The sequence below is a fragment of the Oncorhynchus keta genome, chromosome 14 (assembly GCF_023373465.1).
Source record: "Oncorhynchus keta strain PuntledgeMale-10-30-2019 chromosome 14, Oket_V2, whole genome shotgun sequence".
NCBI classification, from domain to species: domain Eukaryota; kingdom Metazoa; phylum Chordata; class Actinopteri; order Salmoniformes; family Salmonidae; genus Oncorhynchus; species Oncorhynchus keta.
Window position 1 is genome coordinate 63,022,381 of NC_068434.1, and position 27,189 is coordinate 63,049,569.

Genomic DNA, 27,189 nt, shown 5'->3' on the forward strand with positions numbered 1-27,189 from the left:
AAAAGAATGGTACCGACACATCCTCCGAGAGCAACTTCACCCAACCATCCAGGAACAGTTTGGTGACGAACAATGCCTTTTCCAACATGATGGAGCACCTTGCCATAAGGGAAAAGTGATAACTAAGTGGCTCGGGGAACAAAACATCGATATTTTGGGTCCATGGCTAGAAAACTCCCCAGACCTTAATCCCATTGAGAACTTGTGGTCAATCCTCAAGAGGCGGGTAGACAAACAGAAACCCACAATTTCTGACAAACTCCAAGCATTGATTATGCAAGAATGGGCTGCCATCAGTCAGGATGTGGCCCAGAAGTGAATTGACAGCATGCCAGGGCGGATTGCAGAGGTCTTGAAAAAGAAGAGTCAACACTACAAATATTAACTCTTTACATCAACTTCATGTAATTGTCAATAAAAGCCCTGACACTTATGAAATACTTGTAATATTACTTCAGTACTCCTTAGTAACTTGTGACAAAAATATCTAAATATCTAAAACTTTTCTATGTATCTATATATCTATCTAGCTATCTATCTAGCTATTTATCTAGCTAGCTATCTAGCTATCTAGCTAGCTAGATGAAGTCAGAAGTTTATATACACCTTAGCCACAATTCCTGACATTTAATCCTAGTAAAAAGTACGAGGTCAGTTACGATCACCACTTTATTTTAAGAATGTGAAATGTCAGAATAATAGTAGAGAATGATTTATTTCAGCTTTTATTTCTTTCATCACATTCCCAGTGGATCAGACGTTTGCATACACTCAATTAGTATTTGGTAGCAATGTCTTTATATTGTTTAACTTGGGTAAAATGTTTCGGGTACCCTTCCACAAGCTTCCCACAATAAGTTGGGTGAATTTTGGCCCATTCCTCCTGACAGAGCTGGTGTAACTAAGTCAAATTTGTAGGTCTCCTTGCTCGCACACGCTTTTTCAGTTCTGCCCACAAATGTTCGATAAGACTGAGGTCAGGGCTTTGTGATGTCCACTCTAATACCTTGACTTTGTAGTCCTTAAGCCATTTTGCGACAACTTTGGAATTATGCTTGGGGTAATTGTCCATTTGGAAGACCCATTTGCGACCAAGCTTTAACTTCCTTACTGATGTTTTGAGATGTTGCTTCAATATATCCACATAGTTTTACATCCACATGATGCCATCTATTTTGTGAAGTGCACCAGTCCATCCTGCAGCAAAGCACCCCCACAACATGATGCTACCACCCCCGTGCTTCAAGGTTGGGATGCTGTTCTTCGGCTTGCAAGCCTCCCCTTTATCCTCCAAACATAACGATGGTCATGATGCCCAGACTGTTCTATTTGTGTTTCATCAGACCAGAGGACATGTCTCCAAAAAGTACGATCTTTGTCCCCATGTGCAGTTGCAAACCATAGTCTGGCTTTTTTATGGTGGTTTTGGAGCAGTGGCTTCTTCCTTGCTGAGTGGCCTTTCAGGTTTTTTCGATATTTGTGGATATAGATACTTTTGTACCTATTTCTGTAAACAATTTTTGGGAAAATTTCTTCTGTCATGCACAAAGTAGGGCCAAAACTATAGTTTGTTAATTAACAAGAAATTTGTGGAGTGGCTGAAAAACAAGTTTTAATGACTCCAACCTAAGCGTATGTAAACTTCCGACTTCAACTGTATATAATGTTATGCTACCTGGATGAATATGAAACAAGGCAGGACAGAGGTTGGGTACCTGTTTGTGGTTCCACTGAGAAGTAGGGTTGGCCTTGGAGAATGCTGTACACCAGTCTGGCACTATTCCCGTAGGTGGGATCATCAGCATCTGTGGCCGTTACCTGCATCACTGAGGTACCTGGAGGACACAACACCATTTAACACCATTTATTTACCCAACATAATAGTAGACCTGCAATTTGTAAATAGCCCACCTATAATTTAGCCCAAACAACTACCTCTTTCCCAACTGTATTTTATTTATTTATTTATTTTGCTCCTTTGCACCCCATTATTTTTATTTCTACTTTGCACATTCTTCCATTGCAAAACTACCATTCCAGTGTTTTACTTGCTATATTGTATTTACTTTGCCACCATGGCCTTTTTTGCCTTTACCTCCCTTCTCACCTCATTTGCTCACATTGTATATAGACTTGTTTATACTGTATTATTGACTGTATGTTTGTTTTACTCCATGTGTAACTCTGTGTCGTTGTATCTGTCGAACTGCTTTGCTTTATCTTGGCTAGGTCGCAATTGTAAATGAGAACTTGTTCTCAACTTGCCTAAGTGGTTAAATAAAGGTGAAAAAAAAAAAATCATTATGGCATTTAGCTTGAGCCAATCCTATGTTTGTCAAATGAAATTCCTGCTACATAGCTCCTGATGCTGGAAGTTTTTGCCATTCTAGAAATGACTTAATCTTAACCGGAATGCATCCCTCCTATGGTTATAATGTCCTTAAGTGTTCATGGTTTTGGGATTCACACAAAGCCTAGCAGTTTCATGGTTTATGAACATATTTGAAGCTGGGCTGGTTTAAACTGCCAAGTCTGAGCCCCAGAAGCACCATTTGGGTTGTCAGCGGGCGGAATCACAGGGTAACAGATTGTTACTCTGTGACAGGCCAGCATAAAGGATGTAGTATTACAAGGTGTGACCCCCCACCCCACAGACACACACACACACACACACACACACACACACACACACACACACACACACGGAAGAGGGAAATTGCAAAACCACAACAACAGGAACACTTCCAACTTTGCCTCCCCCGGTCAGATTTCAGTCATTTTGAATAATGCATGGGAAACAAGCTGTTCACTGGTAAACAGTCTGAGGAAGGGAGAATTAGACAGAGGGTAGGGAATCCTTCACGGTCCATTCCCCAGCCAGACTCACCGACGTTGGACATTTCAGGCACTCTGGCGTAGTATGGTCCATGTAGGAACTCAGGTGGGTTGTCATTGATGTCCTGGACCTTGACTATGAACTCAGACGGAGGCTCCAGAGGCTTGTTGGTGGCCCTGTCCACAGCCTGAGCTGTGAGGGTGTACTGGGCCTGTTCTTCCCTGTCCAGTGTCTTGGTGGCATGGATGTTGCCTGTCTTGTCATCAATGACGAAAATGGTGCCTGCACCCTCCCCTGAGAGAATGTACTTGCAATTGCCATCTCCAGCATCAACGTCTGAGTGGAGCTGGAAACAAATGGACAGCAGAACATTTTAGCAAAATTACTTGGGGAAAATATGTTAAAAACCATTTAAAAATACTACATTCCAACATGTAGTGTGATCACTAGGAGGAACATGGATAAGGAGAAGCACATTCAGCCCAGGCATTCATGTAAATGTGATTATGCTAAACTGCCTTGAAACCAATATGTTTCAACACAGAGAATCAATCTATATTTGCTCTGATGATAAACATTAGGTGCAACACAGCAACATTACAATTAGTGGTCTGTCACCTTATCAGGTAGTTAGTCACTTAGTTGATTGGTTCATTTCTGCAATTCAAAACACGTAGAACTATATTCCCACAAACGCATATATGAACGATATTTTAATTTTGCAATATCTACCAACTTTCTGAAGCCTGTTCTGCATGCATGTTGTTTTTGTTGTTGATTGATGTCATGATTGATATTCCAAACCAATAATAACAATACCATCTCTGTCACTGCTGGAATTAGAGGCAAATTTAGGTCCCCATTTGTAATCATCATTTCTGTGGACCCATAAATCGCTTGTTTCCCAGATGTCAGTGTCTTTGGGGGATGCTTTGATATTAAAAATGAAATCCAATTCATAACCTTTAATCAAGTGGGCCACTGATTGCTTTTGTGTAACAAATTGAGGATATTGCAAGGTCTCTGCTGGTAATGAAAACCCCTTGTGACTCTAATTCAGCAGTCAACAGATAAAGAGAGGGAAAGAATGGGAGAGAAAAGAGAGGTGGGAAGGTGATGATTAAGAATTTAAAACAGTGACCTTACCCTGCCCACTAACACTGGGTCTGGCCCTGTGTACTCCTCAATGACAAAGAACTGGTTCCAGACCCAGCCTCTCTTGGAGCGGTGTAGGACCTGTCCCTCTTTGCCTGTCCTCTCCCGGTGCCTGTGTAGGGAGAGGCGGTGGCGGTGGCTGTGCTCCAGGGGTGCCGAAGCGGCCACAGCGCTGCACAGCCCGGCGCCCAGGCACATCAGGAACACCTGCAGTCCTAGTCCCTCCCACATCCTGCTACCTACTGCCTGCTGCCTGCTGACCAACGCTACTCCAACCTTCCTCTGGGCTTTCCTGCACGTGTGCCTGTGTCCCCTGAGAGGCACAACCCAGAGATAATCCTGGGAAAAACCTTCCTCTGAGGTCCTTCCTGGACGGTGGCTTCACTCCACTCACTCACTCGCCTGGGGACTTGGACCCTAAGCCTCACCGGATCCTTTGGTTTTGCTTTATGCAGTTACTCATCACAGCCCCCTTCTTCTTCTTCTCTCTCTTCTTCCTTCTTCTCCTCCCGACGTAGGCCCTGAAATGAAAATTCACAGTCAGTCACAGGGGACAAAACAGTTCTGTACAAGAGTAGTTATCGTCAGCCCACACTCCAACCAAAGTTTTAATTGACTCCTCTCTAAATCTCGACATATTAATTCATTTTGTGACTCTGTATCTCGCTCTAATTAAGTGACAGAGGTTGTAAACTCATTTGCTCTTATTTAATTAGACATCAAGCCACTGGTGTTCTCAAATTGAAACGTTGCCTATGTTTTGTCCCTTGTAGTATTACATTAGGTGATTAGAGCAAACGTGAAATTGTTTCCTTGAAAATTCTTATTTGGATAAAATGCATCACGTAATTTTCATTCCCTGACCATGCACCGATGGTCAACAACGTGACAATGGAGCTAAAAAGAGAATAGTCTAATAGTTGATTTTTCTCAGTCACAACTGCAACCAAAAGCAGGCTTTATCACATGCCAATAGGTTATGTTACACATCCGACAATTAACCAGATGAGGTGTTGTTGTCAGTCCCATGATTGGCTTTCATCACTTCCTACTTGGCTGCTCATGGATGGACAGAGGAACAAATGGCCCTGCGGGGGGTTTTCCCATTCAGTGAGCCACTAAGAACCTTCAGCAACGATGCTAGCTGGAAGCCCAACCACAACAATAATGCTTTAACACACTGCTTAAAGCTGCCTCTCACTGGAACCAGTTAAACACACAGTCCAGCAGGGAAGAGAGGGAGGGAGAGAAGAGAAAAAAACAGAACAAATTTCCAGCTTGTGTGACAGAGCTCATAAATAAAGTCCAAATAAAGCGCATCCACCAGTGAAGTAGGGAAATGGCACCCTAACTCAGCTGGACCTCTCCACTGTCAGCCCCCATAATGAACGTCTGATAACGCTTCATGCTTTCCAGTGTCTCAGCTGTAAATTGGCAGCTACTCTGGAAAAATAATACATTTTATGCTTTCTTTCATTATTGACTGGCCACCAAAATGTCAGCAAACTGTGTGTGTAGGAGTGGTTTTATTGCCTCCGAAGCCCCATCATCTCAAGGGGAGTGTTTCCCATTTAAATGCTTCGGGAATCACAGGCATTCATTCCTTTCCAGTAAATCCAGATGGCTCCTATAGGCCCACTCTGCAGAGGTACATTAAAAAAAATGGACAGCTAATGCAGCTCTATGCTATCATGTCGGAAATTCCTATGCTGAAGCAGTTATTTTCAATCTGTGTCAAATCAAAGGAAATGAGTTGAGATTCAAACAGCCGACTCAGAAGTCTGAGACACAAGAGTCCTACTTGTTTGATGATGAAATTACGTGACTAGGATCTAATCAACGCTGGATATTCCATTACATTCCACAGGATTTAAGCTTGACTCACACACCTTTCGTAGGTCCACATTGGGTGAAATGAAACCCACTCCATGTTAGTATTTCTCTTGGTATGTCCTCTAAAGAGGTACTTGAAAAAGTGAGCTTCCACCCACAACATGTTGCAACAATATCCATGTGGTACATAGGGGCGGCAGGTAGCCTAGCATTGGGCCAGTGGCCGAAAGGCTACTGGTTCAAATCCCAGAGCCGACTAGGTGAATAATCTGCTGATGTGCCTTTGAGCAAGGCACTTAACAATAATTGCTCATGTAAGTCGCTCCTCTGGATAAGAGCGTCTGCTAAATGATTGAAATGTAAATGTAAAAAAATTGCAGTCCTATAACTTTGCCTACATTTGATTTCAAATGCATCCCCACTCCAAGACGAATCAAGAGGGTTCTAATACATGATTCACCTCCAGATCGATCTCCATTTGCTTCCATCTTGGCTAAGACAGATGTGCTGAATAAGTAGTCTGGTCCAAAGTCACTAATTGATGGTAAGTGTTGCAAAATCTCTCATCTGTTACAGTAATACAGTGATTGTGAGTCATGTATTAAGTATTCCAGTGGATGGCTAGACAGCTAAATGTTTCAATGCAGCACCACTATGGAATGGTGAGAATTTGTGAATATGGAAAAATACACTGAATATACCAAACATCAGGAACACCTTCCTAATATTGAGCTGCACCCCCCACCACCACCCCTTGCCCTCGGAAAAGCTTCAATTTGTCGGGGCATGGACTCTGCAAGGTGTCGAAAGCATAACACAGGGATGCCGGCCCATGTTGACTTCAACGCTTCCCACAGTTGTGTCAAGTTAGCTGGATGTTCTTTGGATGATGGACCATTCTTGATACAAATTAGTAACTGTTGAGCATGAAAAACCCAGCAGCCTTCCAGTTCTTGACACAAACCTAACTTTTGTCTTGCCTATTCACCCTCTGAATGGTACACATACACAATCCTACAAAGCCTTCTTTTACCTGACTCCTCCCCTTCATCTACACTGATTGAAGTGGATTTAACAGGTGACATCAATAAGGGATCAAATCTTTCAACTGGATTAATCTGGTCAGTCTACGTCATGGAAAGAGAAGGTGTTCTTAATGTTTATATACTCACGTGTATATCAACACGCTATAGCATCTTATAAATATTGTAAAAGGAGGGATAGGCCATAGCTACAGACTGTAATATATGCAGGTTTACTGTCATGAGTCTTGCCCTGGAGGCAGGACTGAGCGACTGCAGCAAAATTGACCAGCTGCAAAGTGAACATTGGCTATATTGTGAAAATGTATGAATTTTCTTTGTTGCTTTTTTAGGGTTAGCAGTTGTGGTTAAGGTTAGGGTTAAGGTTAGGTTTAAAATCAGATTTTATGACTTTAAGGCTGTGCCAGCTAGTGACCACTCTGCGCTGCCTCCAGAACAAGATTCATGAAGAAAAATGTTAAAGAAGAGTATCCTGTTCCTCTTGAATAAATAACTTAATGAGGGGTAAGAAAATGCCACAGCTGCTTGTAAGTGCAAAATTATTACTGAGACGTAGAGACAATAATTATGGGAAAAGGGGAAAAAAATTGCTTGTGCTCCAGAAGATACTAAATTGCTAGCTACAAATATCCTTGTTTCTTAATTGTAGTGTGTGACTCCGGCTCTATTTCTACTGTTCAAGCCCAGCCATGGACAGTGGTGGAGAGGGGATGTCTGAGGAGAAATGGAGAGACCTGACAGTGAGGGACAATTAAAACAATCCCTCTAGTCTTTCTCCAAGTCTCCGCTATTCTAAAAGTAGCCAGTAACTTCACACTATCACAGCCATAAAAAGAGAAGATCAGGAGAGAGGCACTGGGCAGAGAAATCCTCCCTCTCTTTCAGTGCAGTCTTTTTGACATTAAGCAAGTGACTTCAGTATCTCATAGAGGTGCTGTAACAGCACGTCTTAGTGCACTGCCAATAGGACTATTTTAAATGGAACCAAGGGGAAAGTCGAATACTTGAGTTCGTTCCATGCTGACGTTTCATATTGAGTAGCAACACATCAATAGACTCTAAAAAGGCATACGATCCCACACCATTTGATTGGGGGGAACCCCAAAAAGCACTTATCAGCTCAGTGGGGCTCTTACATAATTGAACTCTAACCAGCAAGTATAGTCCTCAAAGGAAATATCATTAAGCAGCGCATACAAAAAATATTTTACTGGTTCAATGCAGGGCTTCATTAGGGTTATAATAAGAATCAAATATCTCGTGATTTTCACACAGTAGAAAGGGGGCCTGTCAAATGATGTCCTCAATAAGTAAAGCATTTCTTCAGCCTCTGAAGGTGCATGTGGGGGTTGGGGTTTGGTTTTTACAGCTGGGAGATGTGTTCTTCTTTTTTTAAGTATTAAGCACAATCCCTCCCCAATGGTTATTGGAGCTATCATTTTTTCATCGCAAGCAAAACAAATGCATTTTAACAGAAGACAGAGGATGGAATTGTATGCTCAAACCCGAACCTCCCTGTGCAGAGGGGTTCAGCTTACCTACCATTAAAATTGTACAAGGGGGCTTTCTTCTCTCTCTCTCCCTCTCCCTGGCTCCCATTCCCTCTCTCTCTCTCTCTCTCTCTCTCTCTCTCTCTCTCTCTCTCTCTCTCTCTCTCTCTCTCTCTCTCTCTCTCTCTCTCTCTCTCTCTCTCTCTCTCTCTCTCTCTCTCTCTCTCTCTCTCTCTCTCTCTCTCTCTCTTATTCTCTAGTGCCAGTTTAATTCTGTAAGTCCAGTCACACATAGGCATAGATGGAATTGGTTTAAAGCAATAAAAGTGATTCATGTCTGTGTAGATTTGATATATGCCCCTGTCTTCCAGAACCCTGGAGGCTCCACTGTTCTCACAAGTGTTTAGGACTGTATTGTCATACTATTGTGTGTGTGTGTGTGTGTGTGTGTGTGTGTGTGTGTGTGTGTGTGTGTGTGTGTGTGTGTGTGTGTGTGTGTGTGTGTGTGTGTGTGTGTGTGTGTGTGTGTGTGTGTGTGTGTGTGTGCACAAAGTATGTCTATTGAGTGTGCACATGTACTGATTGTGTGAATGGTGTGGGCAAACAGTATATTTATTGGGTGTTGTCATTATACAATGAATTGCCTACACTAACCTTTACTAGGCAAGTCAGTTAAAAACACATTCTTATTTACAATGACGGCCTACCAAAAGGTGAAAGGCCTCCTGCGGAGACAGGGGCTGGGATTAAAAATACAAATATAGGACAAAACACACATCATGACAAGAGATACACCACAACACGACATAAAGAGAGACCTATGACAACAACACAACATGGTAGAGAGAGAGAGAGAGAGAGAGAGAGAGAGAGAGAGAGAGAGAGAGAGAAATACAGAGAGAGAGGGTGGAGAGAAATACAGAGAGGGAGGGTGAGAAATACAGAGAGAGAAATACAAGAGAGAGAAAGCGAGGGAGAAAGAGAGAGGTAGAGACTCCAGTCTAGCGTTACAAATGGGGTTGCTGAGAGGGATGCAAGCCGCTTTGGAATTAATTCTCCATGTGCTGCCTGCATCCTGGCCTTCCCGTTTCGTGACCAGCTTTGAAGCACTTACTGGAGCAGTGGAGGAGGGTTTAGTGCTTGGTTTACTGTGCAGCTTCAGGGGATGTAAAAGAGTGGAGGTATTTCTGCTCTAAGAATGGCATGTGTGACATACCTTTGCACTGCTCAAATGCGATATTGAATCATTTCTCATCCTAATTACCTAATCTATATGGAATAAAATAATGAACATTACAACAATAACAAATACCATTAAATATACAGCCAAATGTATTTTCATTCAAGTTCCAAGAAATGTTAAATACAGGGAATAAGATGGCACCTCTGAACAGTAGGCTATGCATCCGTTAAAGATACAAGCACGGTACTGTACAGGTTATAAGGATAAGAAAATGCTTGCACTCAACACAAAGTGGCCATATGATCACGGCAGATTGTTAGACAGACCATATCATAATGAACATCAACCACCCCTCTAAGCCAACCACATGCTCTGCAATACGCCACTTTCATGGAAAAACAAGGTGCACTGCAGTCTGTATATTACACCATAGGTGCTGAGTGTTTCCCTTTAACAATGCTGTATTTTGGAGCATGACCCCTGTATCCGCCTGAGTGGTGGTTCTATTCCTAGGACTCAAGCTTTCTCGGAATCTTAACCCCTTGCACACATAAAATCTTTGTTTGGATAAAAAAAAAATAGAAATAACACCACCGTCACCACCTATTCTTACAGTGTTGAAATAAGCAGATCAGGGTCAAGTGATCAGGACTGTAGTCTTGTGTAGTCCTCAGAGCTTCATCATGCTGCTTCTCACTCTGACAGGTAATTGCTCCAACACTATTACCATAGAGGACTCTTGAGATCAGGAGGTTCTCTGCTATTCTCCTATTCATTTTAGAGAGAGACATTTAGTTTCTTTTAAAGTTAATATCCTGGAATTCCACACATTTTGCTATGGGGAGCAGAGAACATGTTGCCGTTTTAAAGCAAGCTTTCTGCAATTCTACACATTTTGCCATGGGGGAGCAAACATTTTGCAATCTTATAACACATTTCACACAATTCTACCCATTTTGCCATGGAGTGTAGAGAACACTTTTGCCAAAACGTAGGCCATGTTAATGATAGCTGGGTGAGAGTGACTAACAAAATCAGTGGGGGTCCCCTGGCAGACAGGACCCCTGGGCACCTGCCCAGTCTCAATTCGGACATGATAACTACAAGTGTAGTTAGCTGGCTAGACTAACTTACCAAGCAAAGAATTGTTAGCTGACATTCAAATTTAGTGACTGACAAAAAAAAGAGAAAAACTGCTGAAGCGCAACCAAATTTGACTATTCTAAGTTGCAACAGTAAGTTGAGACACCGACTGAGTCCCTATTGGCCAGGGGCCCTAAGCAACCACTTGTGTCACATATACCCTGCTGACAAGTTTGTCAACTTTCAAAATACTGTCCTGTTTTTACCTTTTGTATACGACACGGCTTCTGTAAATCAATGCCTCACAAAAAAGACATGCTAGTATATCTACAAAAGATTTCATGGCCTTGACGGACTAAACTCTTTAAAAGAAGACATAAGAGGATAAACAACAACAACAAAAAAAAACGATTTTCTACTCAATACGACTGCATGGAAAGAGGCTTTGAAGCCGCACTGCAAGGAGGAAAAGTGGTCTTTGGTTCCTGGTTACTGTGGGCTGCTTCCTGTGGCTTTTATAAGCAACGAAATAGAGAAAAGAAACCAACGACTGTGCTCCCAGGACATATCCTGACTCTTAATTGCCATTCAATTACACAGACTAATCAGTGTAGGTGTTTCACAAACAAAATACCCCAGTCTGGCTTTCTGCACTTCAGAAACAAAGAGGTCATTAGTATTCTAACAGGTGAGTGATCCACCCGCTTTTTTTCTCCCTCTGAGCTGACAAGAGTCAGAATAATATGCTAAAGCCATCATCTACAATGTGGCGTCACAGCTACAGGTGAAGGAAGAGTGCATGTACAGAAGATACTGTTACTGCTGCTACAGCCTTTGCATGCTGCTGTTCGTGTTGCTGCCGATGCCGTTGTTCAGAGGGATCTTAACAGCCGTGGAAAACGACTGATTCCACGGATAGCAGCCAGTCATTTGCACTATGGGAGTAAGGGAAAGCAACCAAAAAAAAAGAGCGAGGGAGAGGATGCAGAGGATGCAGCTGAGCTTGAAGCGATGGTAGGAGTCTCGTTACCGAGACGGCTGGCTGTGGGATGGAGATGGAAATGGAGGAGGAGGTATGTATCACAGAGGAGCTGCACTAAAAGTGATGATATTTCAGATCAGCCCTAGGCTTCTTTCCTCTCTCGTGTGCTCAGGAAGGCAGTGCATGCCCTTGGAGTTGAAAGGTTTATGACTGGGTATCATTTTACTGTGGCAAACAAGGCTCAGCACTCAGGTTAAGTTACCTTGAAATATCTGAAGGTTAGAAGCCCTGCACATGTCAACCACAGTGCTTCTTCTGTATACTTGGCTACAGGAGTGTGGGTGGGAAGGGGTTTGATAGAGCACTGTGAAGGTAGGATGCACCTGTCACTCAGGACTACAACAAACTGGAAGGAAAACAAGATGGAGAGTAAGAGAAGGACAAGAAGCTACAGCTGAAACAGTACAGTGCATACACAGCCTGAACAAAGGGCAGTCACAGACAAACCACAAAGGGAATGATAAGGTTCAGCGAGACAAACATGATTGTTCCACTTCACAGGAGCTTCTGACTATGTGTGTTCATGTGTGTTGCATGTATCTGGTGGAGTAGGGGGTATCGGATCTCTCTTAAGCCACTACATAAAGTTAAGGAGTAATTATTAACTACAAGTACCCACATCAGTTTGTTCATAGACTAGTAATCCTAGTCTCAGAGGACATGAGTACACTGTATTATGTATATGAACACAAACAGCATTAATAATAGGCCTATCTAGGAAGTCTGAAATTTTACTTATTCATGCCAGTATCCACAAACTCTGTCATTTAGTAAATGTATCTTCAATTTAAAATGAATAAAGCAGAGGAAAGACTATCTTTGTAAATGACGAAAATGGTTAGGTGCGCACAGAAGTTATGCATCTTCTTAATGAACATTTACTTCAGTCAGCAAAACTGAATTGATGTTGCAATTGCACAACAATACCATTAACCAAAGAGTTGTATCATTAAGAAAATGCTGAATTACTATTCAGCTCAAAAATATACTTTCTAAACAGCTGAGAATACAATTAAAGAAACAAAAAAGCAGTAAGACATTTGAATCGGAAATAGCTAAATAGACTGTAATTGCAAGCACCAATCTGAAATCTCTCCACTGAATGTGAAACTAAATGGCATGTACTCAAAACCTTTACAAAGGGTCTCCACTACTGACAACCAGCAGACGTCAGAAGACAACGCATGCTATGGTGGTAGCTCCAATTAGTAAGAACCAGGGTTTCTCTTTTTGTGTCACATCCATAACATAATAATTATGTCTTTGGTTATTATGCAAGTCTAATTGCTATGCCTCATTGCTGTGTATCCAAGAATGTTAATGACTCGATATATAGAAAAAGTAAGAAAAAAAATAATTGAAGACATCTGCATCTCTTCCGCTATTCAATCACCCACAAGACAATTTAACCATAATTATAATGTGTGAGGTTTATAAAAAAAATCCTGTCTTTTCCCTTTTGTCTAGCAACGAGATGCTAGTATTTTAGTCACAAAAAGAGGAATTGCCAGCATAATGTCTTTTTACAGCTACACTCAAACTGTGGAACAGTGGAACTGTCAGTTTCCAAAGCCCCAAACTCCCCAGCCTTCTCCTATTCCTGGAAATGAAGGAGTAGCTGGAGTTTCAGATGGCCCAGTCCAGCCAGCCTGATCTAGGGAGCAGGAAACTGTGGTGTCTGGAAGTGATTTGAGGCAAAGGGAAAATAAAATACTTCAGATTCTTAAGGATAGGGGACAGGAGACAAAAGCCCCAGATCCCAACCATTATAGCTGGGGGATGACACACGAGAAGGACGGAGCAAAGTGAGAAACTGTAATAGAGTGGGGGTTTTGTTAGTTAATTCTGTGTTGGAATGCCCAGAATGAAAATGGAGACCAGAAATGTTTGGAGAAAAGCCTCATACACAAAGTGTATGCACAGAAGGAAAAAAATACCTAAATATTTTTGTGGGGAGAGCACCTTTGCACCAGACTGTATGACCAGACTTTACTTTTCATAACTGTCATACTTGAACTTAACTAATTTGAAAAAATATATATATTATCTTCTGTGCAATGTATTCCCTTGATGAACAAATTGATTGACAGCTTTCCAACTTGGATTTTCTATAATGATAGAAAATCTCTTCTCCTATTAAAGAGGTAATCCACATTTGAAACAATAACAAAGCATCTCCCCACCACTATTTTTTGGTAAAAGCTGAGGGCTGGGGCTTGAAAAATGTAACCACTCAAATGTATTGACAGAGCTATGGATGCAAGGACTGACCATCCATAGTTTTAATGTCATAGCCAGCATAATAAGTAATTTTAGCCATTGCTAAAAGTAAGTAATTCGTCAGTGGTAATGAATCTGCCAGGTTGAATAACGATATAGAAGATAGTCTACACTGTGGGTTATGTATCAATATATTGAATCAGTAGAATCCATAAAGCATCTCACAAACCATCTAGCTACCACTGGCTGGTAATCTGCCTTTGCAGCAGCCGAGGAGAAAAAAAAACATTACTAAACTCACAATTTCATAGCCACTGAACTGATTTCTTTCATGGTCAAGAGCAGCAGACCTGAAACAGTCTCCATGGTTGTTAAACAAACAAAGAAGACGTCAAGGTGATGAGAGAGAGAGCAAAGTGATCAAGATGAGCAAAGAGAAGTCAAAGGGAAAGCACACAGAATGTCAGGGACAACTTCAGTGCTTCAAAGTTCCCCTTATTGATGATGAAGACAACAATGTCAATTCACAGAAAGAGATTTCAAATTGAATGCATACCTCTAGTTTCCGGATCAGATTTCAGTTGACCCATAAAATACACTGACCTTGTTGGCTTTTTCCATAAGCAGTTGTCACAACCCACTGGACACAAATTGGTTGAATCAACGTTGTTTCCACATCATTTCAACCAAAACAAATGTATGTGATGACGTTGAATCAATGTGGAAAACTGATTGGATTTGAAAAAAGTCATCAGCGTAAGGGCATTTAGTCTTTTTCTCACCCAAATTTTGACCTAAATCCAATGACATGGTGATTTCACATTGAATACACATTAGTTGACAACTCAACCAAATGTAAATCAAAAAATCTAATTTATTTGTCACATACAGTGAGGGGGAAAAGTATTTGATCCCCTGCTGATTTGTACATTTGCCCACTGACAAAGAAATGATCCGTCTATAATTTTAATGGTAGGCTTATTTTAACATTGAGGGACAGAATAACAACAAATAAATCCAGAAAAATGTATGTAAAAAATGTCATAAATTGATTTGCATTTTAATGAGGGAAATAAGTATTTGACCCCCTCTCAATCAGAAAGATTTATGGCTCCCAGGTGTCTTTTATACAGGTGCCGAGCTGAGATTAGGAATACACTCTTAAAGGGAGTGCTCCTAATCTCAGTTTGTTACCTGTATAAAAGACACCTGTCCACAGAAGCAATCAATCAATCAGATTCTAAACTCTCCACCATGGCCAAGACCAAAGAGCTCTCCAAGGATGTCAGGGACAAGATTGTAGACCTACACAAGGCTGGAATGGGCTAGAAGACCATCGCCAAGCAGCTTGGTGAGAAGGTTGGTGCGATTAGTTGGTGCGATTATTCGCAAATGGAAGAAACACAAAAGAACTGTCAATCTCCCTCTGCCTTGGGCTCCATGCAAGATCTCACCTCGTGGAGTTGCAATGATCATGAGAACGGTGAGGAATCAGCCCAGAACTACATGGGAGGATCTTGTCAATGATCACAAGGCAGCTGGGGCCATAGTCACCAAGAAAACAATTGGTAACACACTGCGCCGTGAAGGACTGAAATCCTGTAGCGCTCGCAAGGTCCCCCTGCTCAAGAAAGCACATATACATGCCCGTCTGAAGTTTGCCAATGAACATCTGAATGATTCAGAGGACAACTGGGTGAAAGTGTTGTGGTCAGATGAGACCAAAATAGAGCTCTTTGGCATCAACTCAACTCACCATGTTTGGAGGAGGAGGAATGCTGCCTATGACCCCAAGAACACCATCCCCACCGTCAAACATGGAGGTGGAAACATTATGCTTTGGGGGTGTTTTTCTGCTAAGGAGACAGGACAACTTCACAACATCAAAGGGACGATGGATGTGCCATGGGTGAGAACCGCCTTCCCTCAGCCAGGGTATTGAAAATGGGTCGTGGATGGGTATTCCAGAATGACAATGACCCAAAACACACGGCCAAGGCAACAAAGGAGTGGCTCAAGAAGAAGCACATTAAGGTCCTGGAGTGGCCTAGCCAGTCTCCAGACCTTAATCCCATCGAAAATCTGTGGAGGGAGCTGAAGGTTCGAGTTGCCAAACGTCAGCCTCGAAACCTTAATGACTTAGAGAAGATCTGCAAAGAGAAGTGGGACAAAATCCCTCCTGAGATGTGTGCAAACCTAGTGGCCAACTACAAGAAACGTCTGACCTCTGTGATTGCCAACAAGGGTTTTGCCACCAAGTACCAAGTAGTCATGTTTTGCAGAGGGGTCAAATAATTTCCCTCATTAAAATGCAAATCAATTTATAACATTTTTGACATGCTTTTTTCTGGATATTATTGTTGTTATTCTGTCTCTCGTTGTTCAAATAAACCTACCATTAAAATTATAGACTGATCATTTCTTTGTCAGTGGGCAAATGTACAAAATCAGCAGGGGATCAAATAAACGTGTTTTCCAGATGTTATTGTGTAGCGAAATGCTTGTGTTTCTAGTAGAAGTCGACCGATTATGATTTTTCAACACCGATACGAATTATTGGAGGACCAAAAAAAGCTGATACCGATTAATCGGCCGATCTTTTTTTTTTTTTTTTGTAATAATAACAATTACAACAATACTGAATGAACACTTATTTTTAACTTAATATAATACATCAATAAAATCAATTTAGCCTCAAGTAAATAATGAAACATGTTCAATTTGGTTTAAATAATGCAAAAACAAAGTGTTGGAGAAAAAAGTTAAATTGCAATATGTGCTATTTAAGAAAGCTAACGAAACAACTACTTTGAAGGCTCAGAACGAGTGATGTTTGAAACGCTATTAGCCCGCGCTAACTAGCTAGCCATTTCACTTCGGTTACACCAGCCTCATCTCGGGAGTTGATAGGCTTGAAGTCATAAACAGTGCAATGCTTGACGTACAACGAAGAGCTGCTGGCACGAAAGTGCTGTTTGAATGAATGTTTACGCACCTGCTTCTGCCTACCACCACTCAGTCAGATACTTAGATACTTGTATGCTTGTATGCTCAGTCATGTATGCTCAATCTAGTAATATCATCAACCATGTGTAGTTAACTAGTGATTATAATTGATTGTTTTTTTAAAGATAAGTTTAATGCTAGCTAGCAACTTACCTTGGCTTACTGCATTCGCATAACAGGCAGTCTCCTTGTGGAGTGCAACGAGAGGGAAGCAGGTCGTTATTGCGTTGGACTAGTTAACTGTAAGGTTGCAAAATTGGTTCCCCGAGCTGACAAGGTGAAAATCTGTCGTTCTGCCCCTGAACGAGGCAGTTAACCCACCGTTCCTAGGCCATCATTGAAAATAAGAATGTGTTCTTAACTCTCTTGCCTAGTGAAATAAAGGTATAAAAATAAATCGGCAAATCGGCACCCAAAAATATTGATTACTGATTGTTATGAAAACTTGAAATCGGACCTAATTAATCGGCCATTCCGATTAATTGGTCGACCTCTAGTTTCTAGCTCAAACAGTGCAGTAATATCTAACAAGTAATATCTAACAATTGCACAACAATAGACACAAATCTAAAGTAAGAAATGGAATTAAGAATATGTAAATATTAGGACGAGCAATGTCAGAGCGGCATAGAATAAGATACAGTAGAATAGGACAGAATTCAGTATATACCTATGAGATGAGTAATGCAAAATATGTAAACATCATTAAAGTGACTAGTGTTCCATTATTAAAGTGACCAGTGATTTCAAGTCTGTGTATATAGGGCAGCAGCCTCTAATGAATTAGTGATGGTTGTTTAACAGTCTGATGGCCTTGAGACAGAAGCTGTTTTTCAGTCTCTCGGTCCCAGCTTTGATGCAATTGTACTGACCTTACCTTCTAGATGATAGTGGGGTGAACAGGCAGTAGCTCGGGTGGTTGTTGTCCTTGATTATTTTTGGGGGCCTTCCTGTGACATTGGGTGCTGTAGGTGTCCTGGAAGGAAGGTAGTTTGCCCCAGGTGATGAGTTGGGCAGACCTCACCACGCTCTGGCGAGACCTGCAGTTGCGGGCGGAGCAGTTGCCGTAGCAGGCGGTGATACAGCCAGAGAATGTTGCTGTAAAAGTTTGTGAGGGTTTTAGATGCCAAGCCAAATTTCTTCAGCCTCCTGTGGTTGAAGAGACTCTGTTGCACCTTCTTCACCACACTGTCTGTGTGGGTGGCACATTTCAGTTTGTCAGTGATGTGTACTACGAGGAACTTGAAGCTTTCCAACTTCTCCACTGCGGTCCCGTTGATGTGGAGAGAGGGATGCTCCCTCTGCTGTTTTCTGAAGTCCATGATCAGCTCCTTTGTTTTGTTGACGTTAGGTGAGAGGTTATTTTCCTGGAACCACACTCCGAGGGCCCTCACCTCCTTCCTGTAGGCTGTCTCGTCATTGTTGGTAATCAGGCCTACTACTGTTGTGTCATCTGCAAACTTGTTGATTGAGTTGGATGTGTGCATTGCCACACAGTCATAGGTGAACAGGGAGTACAAGAGGGGGCTGAGCACGCAACCTCGCTGGGGCCCCAGTGTTGAGGATAAGCGAAGTGGAGCCGTTGTTTCCTACCTTCACCACCTGGGCGTGGCCCGTCAAGAAGTCCAGGATCCAGTTGCACAGGGCGGGGTTCAGACCATGGACCTCGAGCTTAGTGATGAGCTTGGAGGGTGCAAAGGTGTTGAATACTGAGCTATGGTCAATAAACATCATTCTTACATATGTATTCGTCTTGTCCAGATGGGATAGGGCAGTGTGCAGTACGATGGCGATTGCATTGTTTGTGGATCTATTGGGGCAGTAAGCAAATTGAACTTGGTCAAGTAAGGTAGAGGTAATATGATCCTTAACTAGTCTCTCAAAGCACTTCATGATGACAGAAGTGAGTGCTACGGGGAGATAGTCATTTAGTTCAGTTATCTTTGCTGGACATCTTGAGGCATGTGGGGAGAGTGGACTGGGTGAGGCAGAGATTGAATATGTCCGTAAACACTACAGCCAGCTCGTCTGCGCATGCTCTGAGGATGCGGCTAGGGATGCCATCTGGGCCGACAGACTTGCGAGGGTTAACACGCTTAAATGTCTTACTCACGTCGGCCACGGAAAACTAGACGTTGAACTGACGTCTGTGCCCAGTGGGAAAGTGCTTTACAGATACCCAGCCTAAAATCACAACGAGCAAGCAATGCAGATGCCGAAGCAAAGTGTCTCGGAAAAACTCCATAGAAGGCAAGAACCTAGGAAGAAACCTAGAGGCTCCGAGAGGTGGCCAGTCCTCTTCTGGCTGTACCATGGTGGTCATTTAAAAGTACATGTGGCCATTACATGGGTGAAATTTTTTGTCATTATTCTGAAGATAAATGTAGGCTATTTACCGGAGGTTATACCATTAAAACTCCATACAAATTAGGGCTGGGAATTGCCAGGGACCTCACAATATGATATTATCAGGTGCCGATACGATGTTTATTGCGATCCTCACGATTCTCACAATTCTATATGTATTGCGATTTAAAACTGCGATTTCATTACGATTGAATGTTCCAAACATATTGCTCACTATATCTGCTGCAGAGAGGCAAGAGTTTTGGCGCATGTACAGCGAACTAGCTTTAGCTGACTCTACCTAAAGTAGCAAAAAAATAAAATGCATGTTTTTATTTTATGTTACAAATCGATGCTTGGAGTCAAATATTGATATCATATTGTAATAAAAATAATGTTGTGATATGTTACTGTATCAAATGTTTCTGTCCAAACAGAGATGGGACTGTTCAAGTGCTACTACAACGGCACGCTGCTGACTAAACTGACCATATCCGCCTTAAGAAACATTAGTATGACAACAACAGTTGATAGGCTTAATCCCTTCTTCTGATTCAGTGAAAGTGAGTAAAAATGAGCCAAGCAAGAGGATAATAACTCTTAGACACAACAGAGTGGCCAACAGGGGAAATAAACAAGGGAAGGAAGCTAAGAGACAGGAAATGTGATCCCACGTGTTATCAATCTTACCGGGTCTTGGCAGTTCAGTCCAGCCACCATTAATTAGAAATATCCTTTACGTCTGGGACTGATATGTCTATTTGTGAATAAAAATCCCATATATCATCTATTCCACAGACGCAGGTTAATGAGTCACATTCTAAAGTCAATTATATCCAACTCAAGCCTGTGGGAGTCACCATTGAGGAAATTACCCATCACCCTCTCCTCTCATAGCACATGATTGTGAGACTAATTGGAGAGAAAATGAACGATGGTGTGTTATGACCTGTCTCTAAAGATCCTGTGAAGATTGAGCACTGGCAGGATATCTGCTCATTTAAAATGAGATATTGACAGAGATGTTCAACTCCATCAAGGTCCTCAAAAGATAATTGTGTCAATTCCGAGCAGAGGTATGAAAAGGGGGCATTTAAACTATAACACACAGACCAATAATGGATGAGGGGCTCTCATCATCTCAGGATCAGCACAATGTGCTGGGCCTAAATCAACACACATGCTCTACTTTTGAATACGGGCACAGGGAGGAAAAGTGAATAGACTGTATTTTACACAGTACTAAAAAACGTGCTACAAAAACCCAACGCATGAATGGACACATTGATAACACAACAATGACAATGATCTGTATGCACCCTTAACCCCTGTCTCTAAAGAAGTCGGCCATGGTTAATAAAATCCCAGTTCTCTGCAGCCTGTGACAGCAGTGACCTTTGGCAGTGTTGTGAGGCGGAAGGCGATATAGCGTTATCATCAGGTCTGTCTCCCGGAGCCCCAGAGCCCTAGGCTAGGTATTCTCTGGGTTTAATCCAACATTTAATGCACCATTACTGTATCTGTATCTTGGCCTTTGCTTTATCCTTTTCCCTTTATATAAAGTGATATTCTTTTCTGCAGGCAATGGAAGGAGGGGGAAAAACATGCCTGACAGGGAATTCACCCTCTACACACAATCCGCCATTTCAGGTAACGCACAAAGGAGACAAAAAAGAAATGTAGCCCTGCATCGCTTTGACCGGAGCTGTCTAGGCTCTGATGCACAGGGCTATGCTTTATCCCATAAATTGCAGAAATTAATACATTATTAATATGACACATATCAAAGGAGGAATAGAAATCCTCTTTTCATTCTTGCAAGCAGAGAAATTAGATTGTTAATCCTCAAGGGCTTACATTTGTTTTCTGTATCTCTGAGTTTGATTCCTTTGGGATTTATGAACCATGGTAATCCCACAGGAAGTGAGTTCAGCTTCTTTTTTCCCTTTGCACTGGGACAGCATCAATATTGCTTTGATCTGTGTCACTGGAGCCTGGCAAACATTTGGTTTGATTTGGGAACCCAGACAGAATTCTAATTCTTCCAGGTGACCTTGATGCCCAGTCGATCAGAGTATCGAGGCATAATTTCACCGTTTGACCTTGCTGTCAGGTTTGGATTTAGATGATGGATTGTTGCAAGTATTGCAATGCCCTAAGTCCCAAGAAATACGGAAACTTGTAATGAATTGTAAAAAAAATAAATAAGGAAAACTGGTTACATCATGTCACTCAATGTTTAGCTAATTCAATTCATTTGCACAGTGAAATACAGTAAATATCCGGCTGCTACTTTAACTTTACTGTTTGTACTGATTTGTCAGTTTTCTACCCTACATTTGTTCAAACCTCCTGGTAACAATCAATAGTGTTACTGGGTATAAAACACAGCAGTGGCACAGGAAAGATCCCAGCAAATCTGCCCCAACAAGGAGATGGATTTGGCAATGCCAGTCAGAACCAGGTATTCAGACAGAGGGAGGCTGTTTATCTATTTATAGTGACAAACTAAACACTAAAAGAAAATCAGTCTTCTACTATGGCAACAAGACAACAAGTAATTGTGTAGCGTGGCTGAAGCAGTAATCTGCAGCTGAAAGCCCTGACGCTAAGCTCTTTTGTCCCTGTGCGGGATGTGCACAGAGCTGATGCTCCACCCTAAATGTGTCTGCGAAGAATATAAATAATCTGCATATTCAAAAGAGTTAAGGCTGAAAGAAAAGTCCCTATATCGCTGATGGATCTGGCTTTAGGACCAGGGGTCAGGGGGTAGAGCTAAGAGGGGAGGCCTTCTGCTGGAGATATTGACGTCCTACTGCCTTGCCTTGTAGCTAAAACAGCTGCCATGCTGTCTGTCTTTTTCTCACATTGCAGGACTTTTCTAAGATTAGAGACTCTGGTACTCTCTGACATAAGGTCACCCAGGGACACAATCCTAATAACTACATCTCATTTAGATAAATATTTCGAAATCATACATTATTTAAAAAATATATATAATACACGTGTTTCTCAAATTAGTGTTGCTCACAGAGGGGCTGGGCGGCAACAACATGTCTCCTCCGATTCTTTTCAGTGTGGAAAAAGTGACTTTGAATAATTCTATACCGCTATCTGAGTAGTGGGTGTCACAGACAATTTACACACTTTTTGATTTCAAAACACCAAGGGATGTTATGAAGCACAGTTTCTACATAATTCCAGTCAGTTATAATCAAACCATGTTTATTCTGTGGCGGCCATGCCTTCTATTTATCGATGTAGCATGAATTCCATATGACAAGAAAATCACATAGCATAAGTCAACCAACCTAATGAAATGGTCATGAAGTCCATCAAAAATCTGGAAAATTAATAAATGTACCCTCAAACATGTTACAGTGCTGCAGCGAATCCACAAAGTTGTATATTTGAATAAGGTCAAATCAATTGCCTTTTTGTAGAAGTCATCTCACTCTCTTTTAGAAATGGGCATTCCCATGTAAAAAGCCCTGTGAGCACTAACATGTGAAGTTCATTGGAGCGCATACAATTGTGTCAAATGAAAGCTAAGAGTCAATTTGGACAAAAATATAAACGCAAGAAGAGTTGGTCCCATGTTTCATGAGCTAAAATAAAAGATTACAGAAATGTTCCATGTTCACATAAAGCTTATTTTTCTCAAATGTTCTGCACAAATTTGTTTACATCCCTATTAGTGAGCATTTCTCCTTTTCCAAGATAATCCACCTGACAGGTGTGGCAGATCAAGAAGCTGATTAAACAGCATGATTACACAGGTGCACCTTGAGCTGGGGACAATAAAAGGCCACTCTAAAATGTGTAGTATTGTCACACAACACAATGCCACAGATGACTCAAGTTCTGAGGTAGGGTGCAATTGGCATGCTTGACTGCAGGAACGTCCACCAGAGCTGTTTCCAGAGAATTTTATGTTCATTTCTCTAGCATAAACGTCATTTTAGAGAATTGGCAATATGTCCAACCAGCCTCACAACAGCAGACCACGTGTATTGCATTGTGTGGGCGAGCAGTTTGCTGATGTCAATGTTATGGTAGGGTTATGGTATGGACAACAAACACAATTGCATTTTATCCATGGCGATTTGAATACACAGAGATACCGTGACGAGGTCATGAGGCCCATTGCTGTGCCATTCAGCTGCCGCCATCACCTCATGTTTCAGCATAATAATGCACGGCCCCATGTCGCAAAGATCTGTACACAATTTCTGGAAGCTGAAAATGTCCCAGTCTATGATTTATTAGGTGTTATTCTGTTACCAAATCTGTAACAGATTGACCAAAAAACCTGTAACAGATTGACTGCAACTGAATTGGCAACAATGGGAATTCATAGTAGTCACAAACCACAGTTGGGTCACCTGCTTCTGTCCTCCCTTCCAGTGGCAAACTGTTGTGTTCAGCTCATAACTGATTTCTTTCTATTTCTGTCAAAGCAAGAGTGTGAAAACTGTCTGGACAACCCGTCCCTCTCTCTGTGGCCTTGTTTGGGGGTGGAACTCAGAATAATAATACCCCAACATGCAAAGGAAAATGTTCTACCTTTGTATACCTTTCAGGATGCATCACCGGGAAGATAATGACATTCACAATTATGCATTTCTGTATAGTACAGATCAGGGACTCGTGATGAAATTATCTTACCAACATTCTGTTACCGGGTGTTAATCGACTTTACTTACTGTAGTTCGATAACCAAAATAGATTTTTTTCAAACCCGTGTCTTATCATAGCTGACACCCCATTATTTCTGCAGACATCTTTGAATCTTAATTCCGAGTAGCTATATAACCGAGTTCAGGGGAAAATATAGTCACATACAAAACTGAGGAAGATTATACTGCCATTCCGTTGCCAAACTTTACATCTGCACTGTTCGAGTGAACGTATTTTTGTCAAATGTTCTATGGAAATTCGAATAAATAGTTATTGTGCATAGAGCTGTATGCTTTGTTTAACTTTGCAATCAATGTTTTTTTTTTGCCATACTTTTAAAGTGAAAAAGCAGTCTCAGAGTCATTCTGTTACCATTGAATTTGGCCAGATATGAAAATCCTCTCGTTTTTGATTCTCTGTAATGAGTTATCATCAACTGTTCTCTCTAAACTATACAAAATTAAGTTGTTTAATAAAAGTATTCCCGTGATTGAGTGTACAGTAACTGCACACTCCAACAGTCTACATTACATTATCAGGTTGAATACCAGAAAGTTTTGCTTATACATTCTTACAATTATTTTTATTAGTCACATAAAACCTCTCACTCACATACTTGATTTATTTCACTGTAATGATGTAAAACTGGCATATACTACTTACGTATAAGACAGCAGTGAGGGAGGAATACTTTTTCTAAATACTGTAGCAATGAAATAAATTGCATCAAGCTACAAGGACATTTGGAAGGGATTTGAGTAGATCTCCATTTTCTTCCCAAGGAACAGTTACACAACACCGACTTCACCCTACAGCAATCATTATTTCTTGCTTTGTCTTTTAAACACTGAAAAGTCAGATTATTTACACACGATGACACACAGAACTATCAAATCCACAAAGAGTTAATTTCCCCCTTGATGACAACACCATCAGCCTTACAGACGACATCAATCAGACACAAATCTCTAAGGTGCACCGTTAGTATGTCCGTAGACATTCACTCTCATCGAAGAGACCACAAAAGAGCTCTCCACATTGAAATGCAGTACAATTCGATCAGCTACGCACCTCCATCTGAGGAACTTTGATAAAAATTGAAAAGTTATATTTCACATCTCAGTCGTTCTTTGAGACCCTGCAATGACAATGGTCTGCATACAAACACTGGTACCATTTCCATAATGTGGTTTTCACTCTTGATTAAGATACAGTATATTGGACCACATTTGTGGTGATCATCCACCTCTTTTCTCTCCATATTAAATGATATACAGTGCCTTCATACCCCTTGACTTATTTCACAATTGTTTGTGTTACAGCCTGAATTTCAAAATTGATTCAATATTATTATTATTTTTTTTAAATTACCCGTCTACACACAATACCCCATAACGACAAAGTGAAAACTGGTTAACATTTTTGCGGGCAAATGTATTGAAAATGAAACACGGAAATACAGTATCTTATTTACATAACTATTCACACCACTGAGTCAATACATTGTCAGTTGTATCACATCCATCCAAAGTCTGTAGTTGTTTTGATGTCACCATTGGCCCCCTTCCTCTCTGGAAACAAGGACGCCTGTATCGTTGCAGTGACTGGGTGTATTGATACACCATCCAAAGTGTAATTCATAAACTCACCATGCTCAAAGGGATATTCAATGTCTGTTTTTTATTTTTTTTATTTATTTTACACATCTTCCAATAGGTGCCCTTCTTCGCGACGCTTTGGAAAACCTTCCTGTTTTTTTGTGATTGAATCTGTTTGAACTACACTGCTCGACTGATGTGTGGGGTACAGAGATGAGATAGTCATTCAGAAATCATGTTAAACGCTATTATTGCACACAAAGTGAGTCCATGAAACGTATTGTGACTTGTTAAGCACATTTTCACTACTGAACATATTCAGGCTTTGCCATAAGAAAAGGGTTGAATACACATTGACTAGCTTTTCCTTTTTAATTCATTGGTGCAAATTTCAAAAACATAATTCATCTTTTACATTATGGGGTATTATGTGTACGCCAATGACATAAAGTCTAAATGTAATACATTTTTAATTCAGGCTGTAACACAACGAAATGTGGAAAAAGTCGAGGGGTGTGAATACTTTCTGAAGGCACTGTATCTGCATACAGCACATCATCGTACTGATCATCTTCAACATAAGAATATTATTGCTAGTGGATCTCTGGTATCTGATTCACTCTGACAACACAAAGCCACGACAGATGGTCATGGATGGTGCGATATAGGCTCCTTTGGAAAAACATTCACACAACACAGTGAAAGTAGGTGTATGTCTCTAAATGTTTGTGCCACTGAGGCCTCCTGAGGTCAACTCACCCTGGTCTGTGATTCTACAAATCCTCTACTGTGAGATAGGGATTACCAGCAAACAGCAGTCTGACAGAGCAATTATTATAAGAAGGAACAAGATATTGTTGAAATAAGGTTTGTTTTTGGTCAGATCGGTTATGGGTGACTGCTCGGACATAGGAGAGGGCACACAAATGAAATTGAGATCTATGTCTCTAGAATTATGTGTTGTAACAGCAGCTTCCTTTCAGGCCTTGGTATTCAACCTCAACAGAACCTTGACTTCTGATACTGCGAGAGCAGGACGAGTGCTATTGGACCCAACCTATACTCTACTATGCTCTTACCTGCGATGCATGGCTGCATGAGCAGAATCAATGAGAGGACTTTCAGGCAGAAACAGAATTATACCCGCTTTCGGGAGGATTTTGCAGGCCACAGCTGTGTGGAGTTGACAGGTGGCAACGATGCCAATGTTTCGAAGTCCCTTACACACACACACACACACACACACACACACACACACACACACACACACACACACACACACACACACACACACACACACACACACACACACACACACACACACACACACACACACACACACACACACACACACACACACACACACACACACACACACACGACCAGCGTAGCTAAACAAGGCCACAACCACACCAAAAAAGATGTCCATGCAGAAAGACTCAGTTCATCTATTCTGCAAGTCTGATTAAGAGGACTGTCAAATGATGCCAGGCAGAGATGTTCAAAGGACACGTCTTCATCCTGGCGCACTAGGGCCAGTATTTACCCTAGATAACAGTTTCCCACTTCCTCTACATTAGATGTTAGTCATTCTAGTCACACACACGCACGCATGCACACACACACACACACACACACACACACACACACACACACACACACACACACACACAC

At 41.4% G+C, this 27,189-nt stretch overlaps 1 protein-coding gene across 2 annotated transcripts in view; it reads right to left on the reverse strand.

Annotated features, from left to right (window-relative positions):
* The window catches only part of LOC118393754 (cadherin-11-like), a 68,379-nt gene that overhangs the window by 14,776 nt on the left and 26,414 nt on the right, over window positions 1–27,189 (reverse strand). For both annotated transcript variants that reach the window (XM_052462089.1, XM_035786795.2), the window contains 3 exons: window positions 3,983–4,512; window positions 2,888–3,182; window positions 1,716–1,835 (listed from right to left, as the gene is read on the reverse strand). In XM_052462089.1, coding sequence (XP_052318049.1) covers window positions 1,716–1,835; window positions 2,888–3,182; window positions 3,983–4,222 — 655 coding nt within the window. In that variant the 5' untranslated portion in view covers window positions 4,223–4,512. The remainder of the gene's footprint in view (window positions 1–1,715; window positions 1,836–2,887; window positions 3,183–3,982; window positions 4,513–27,189) is intronic.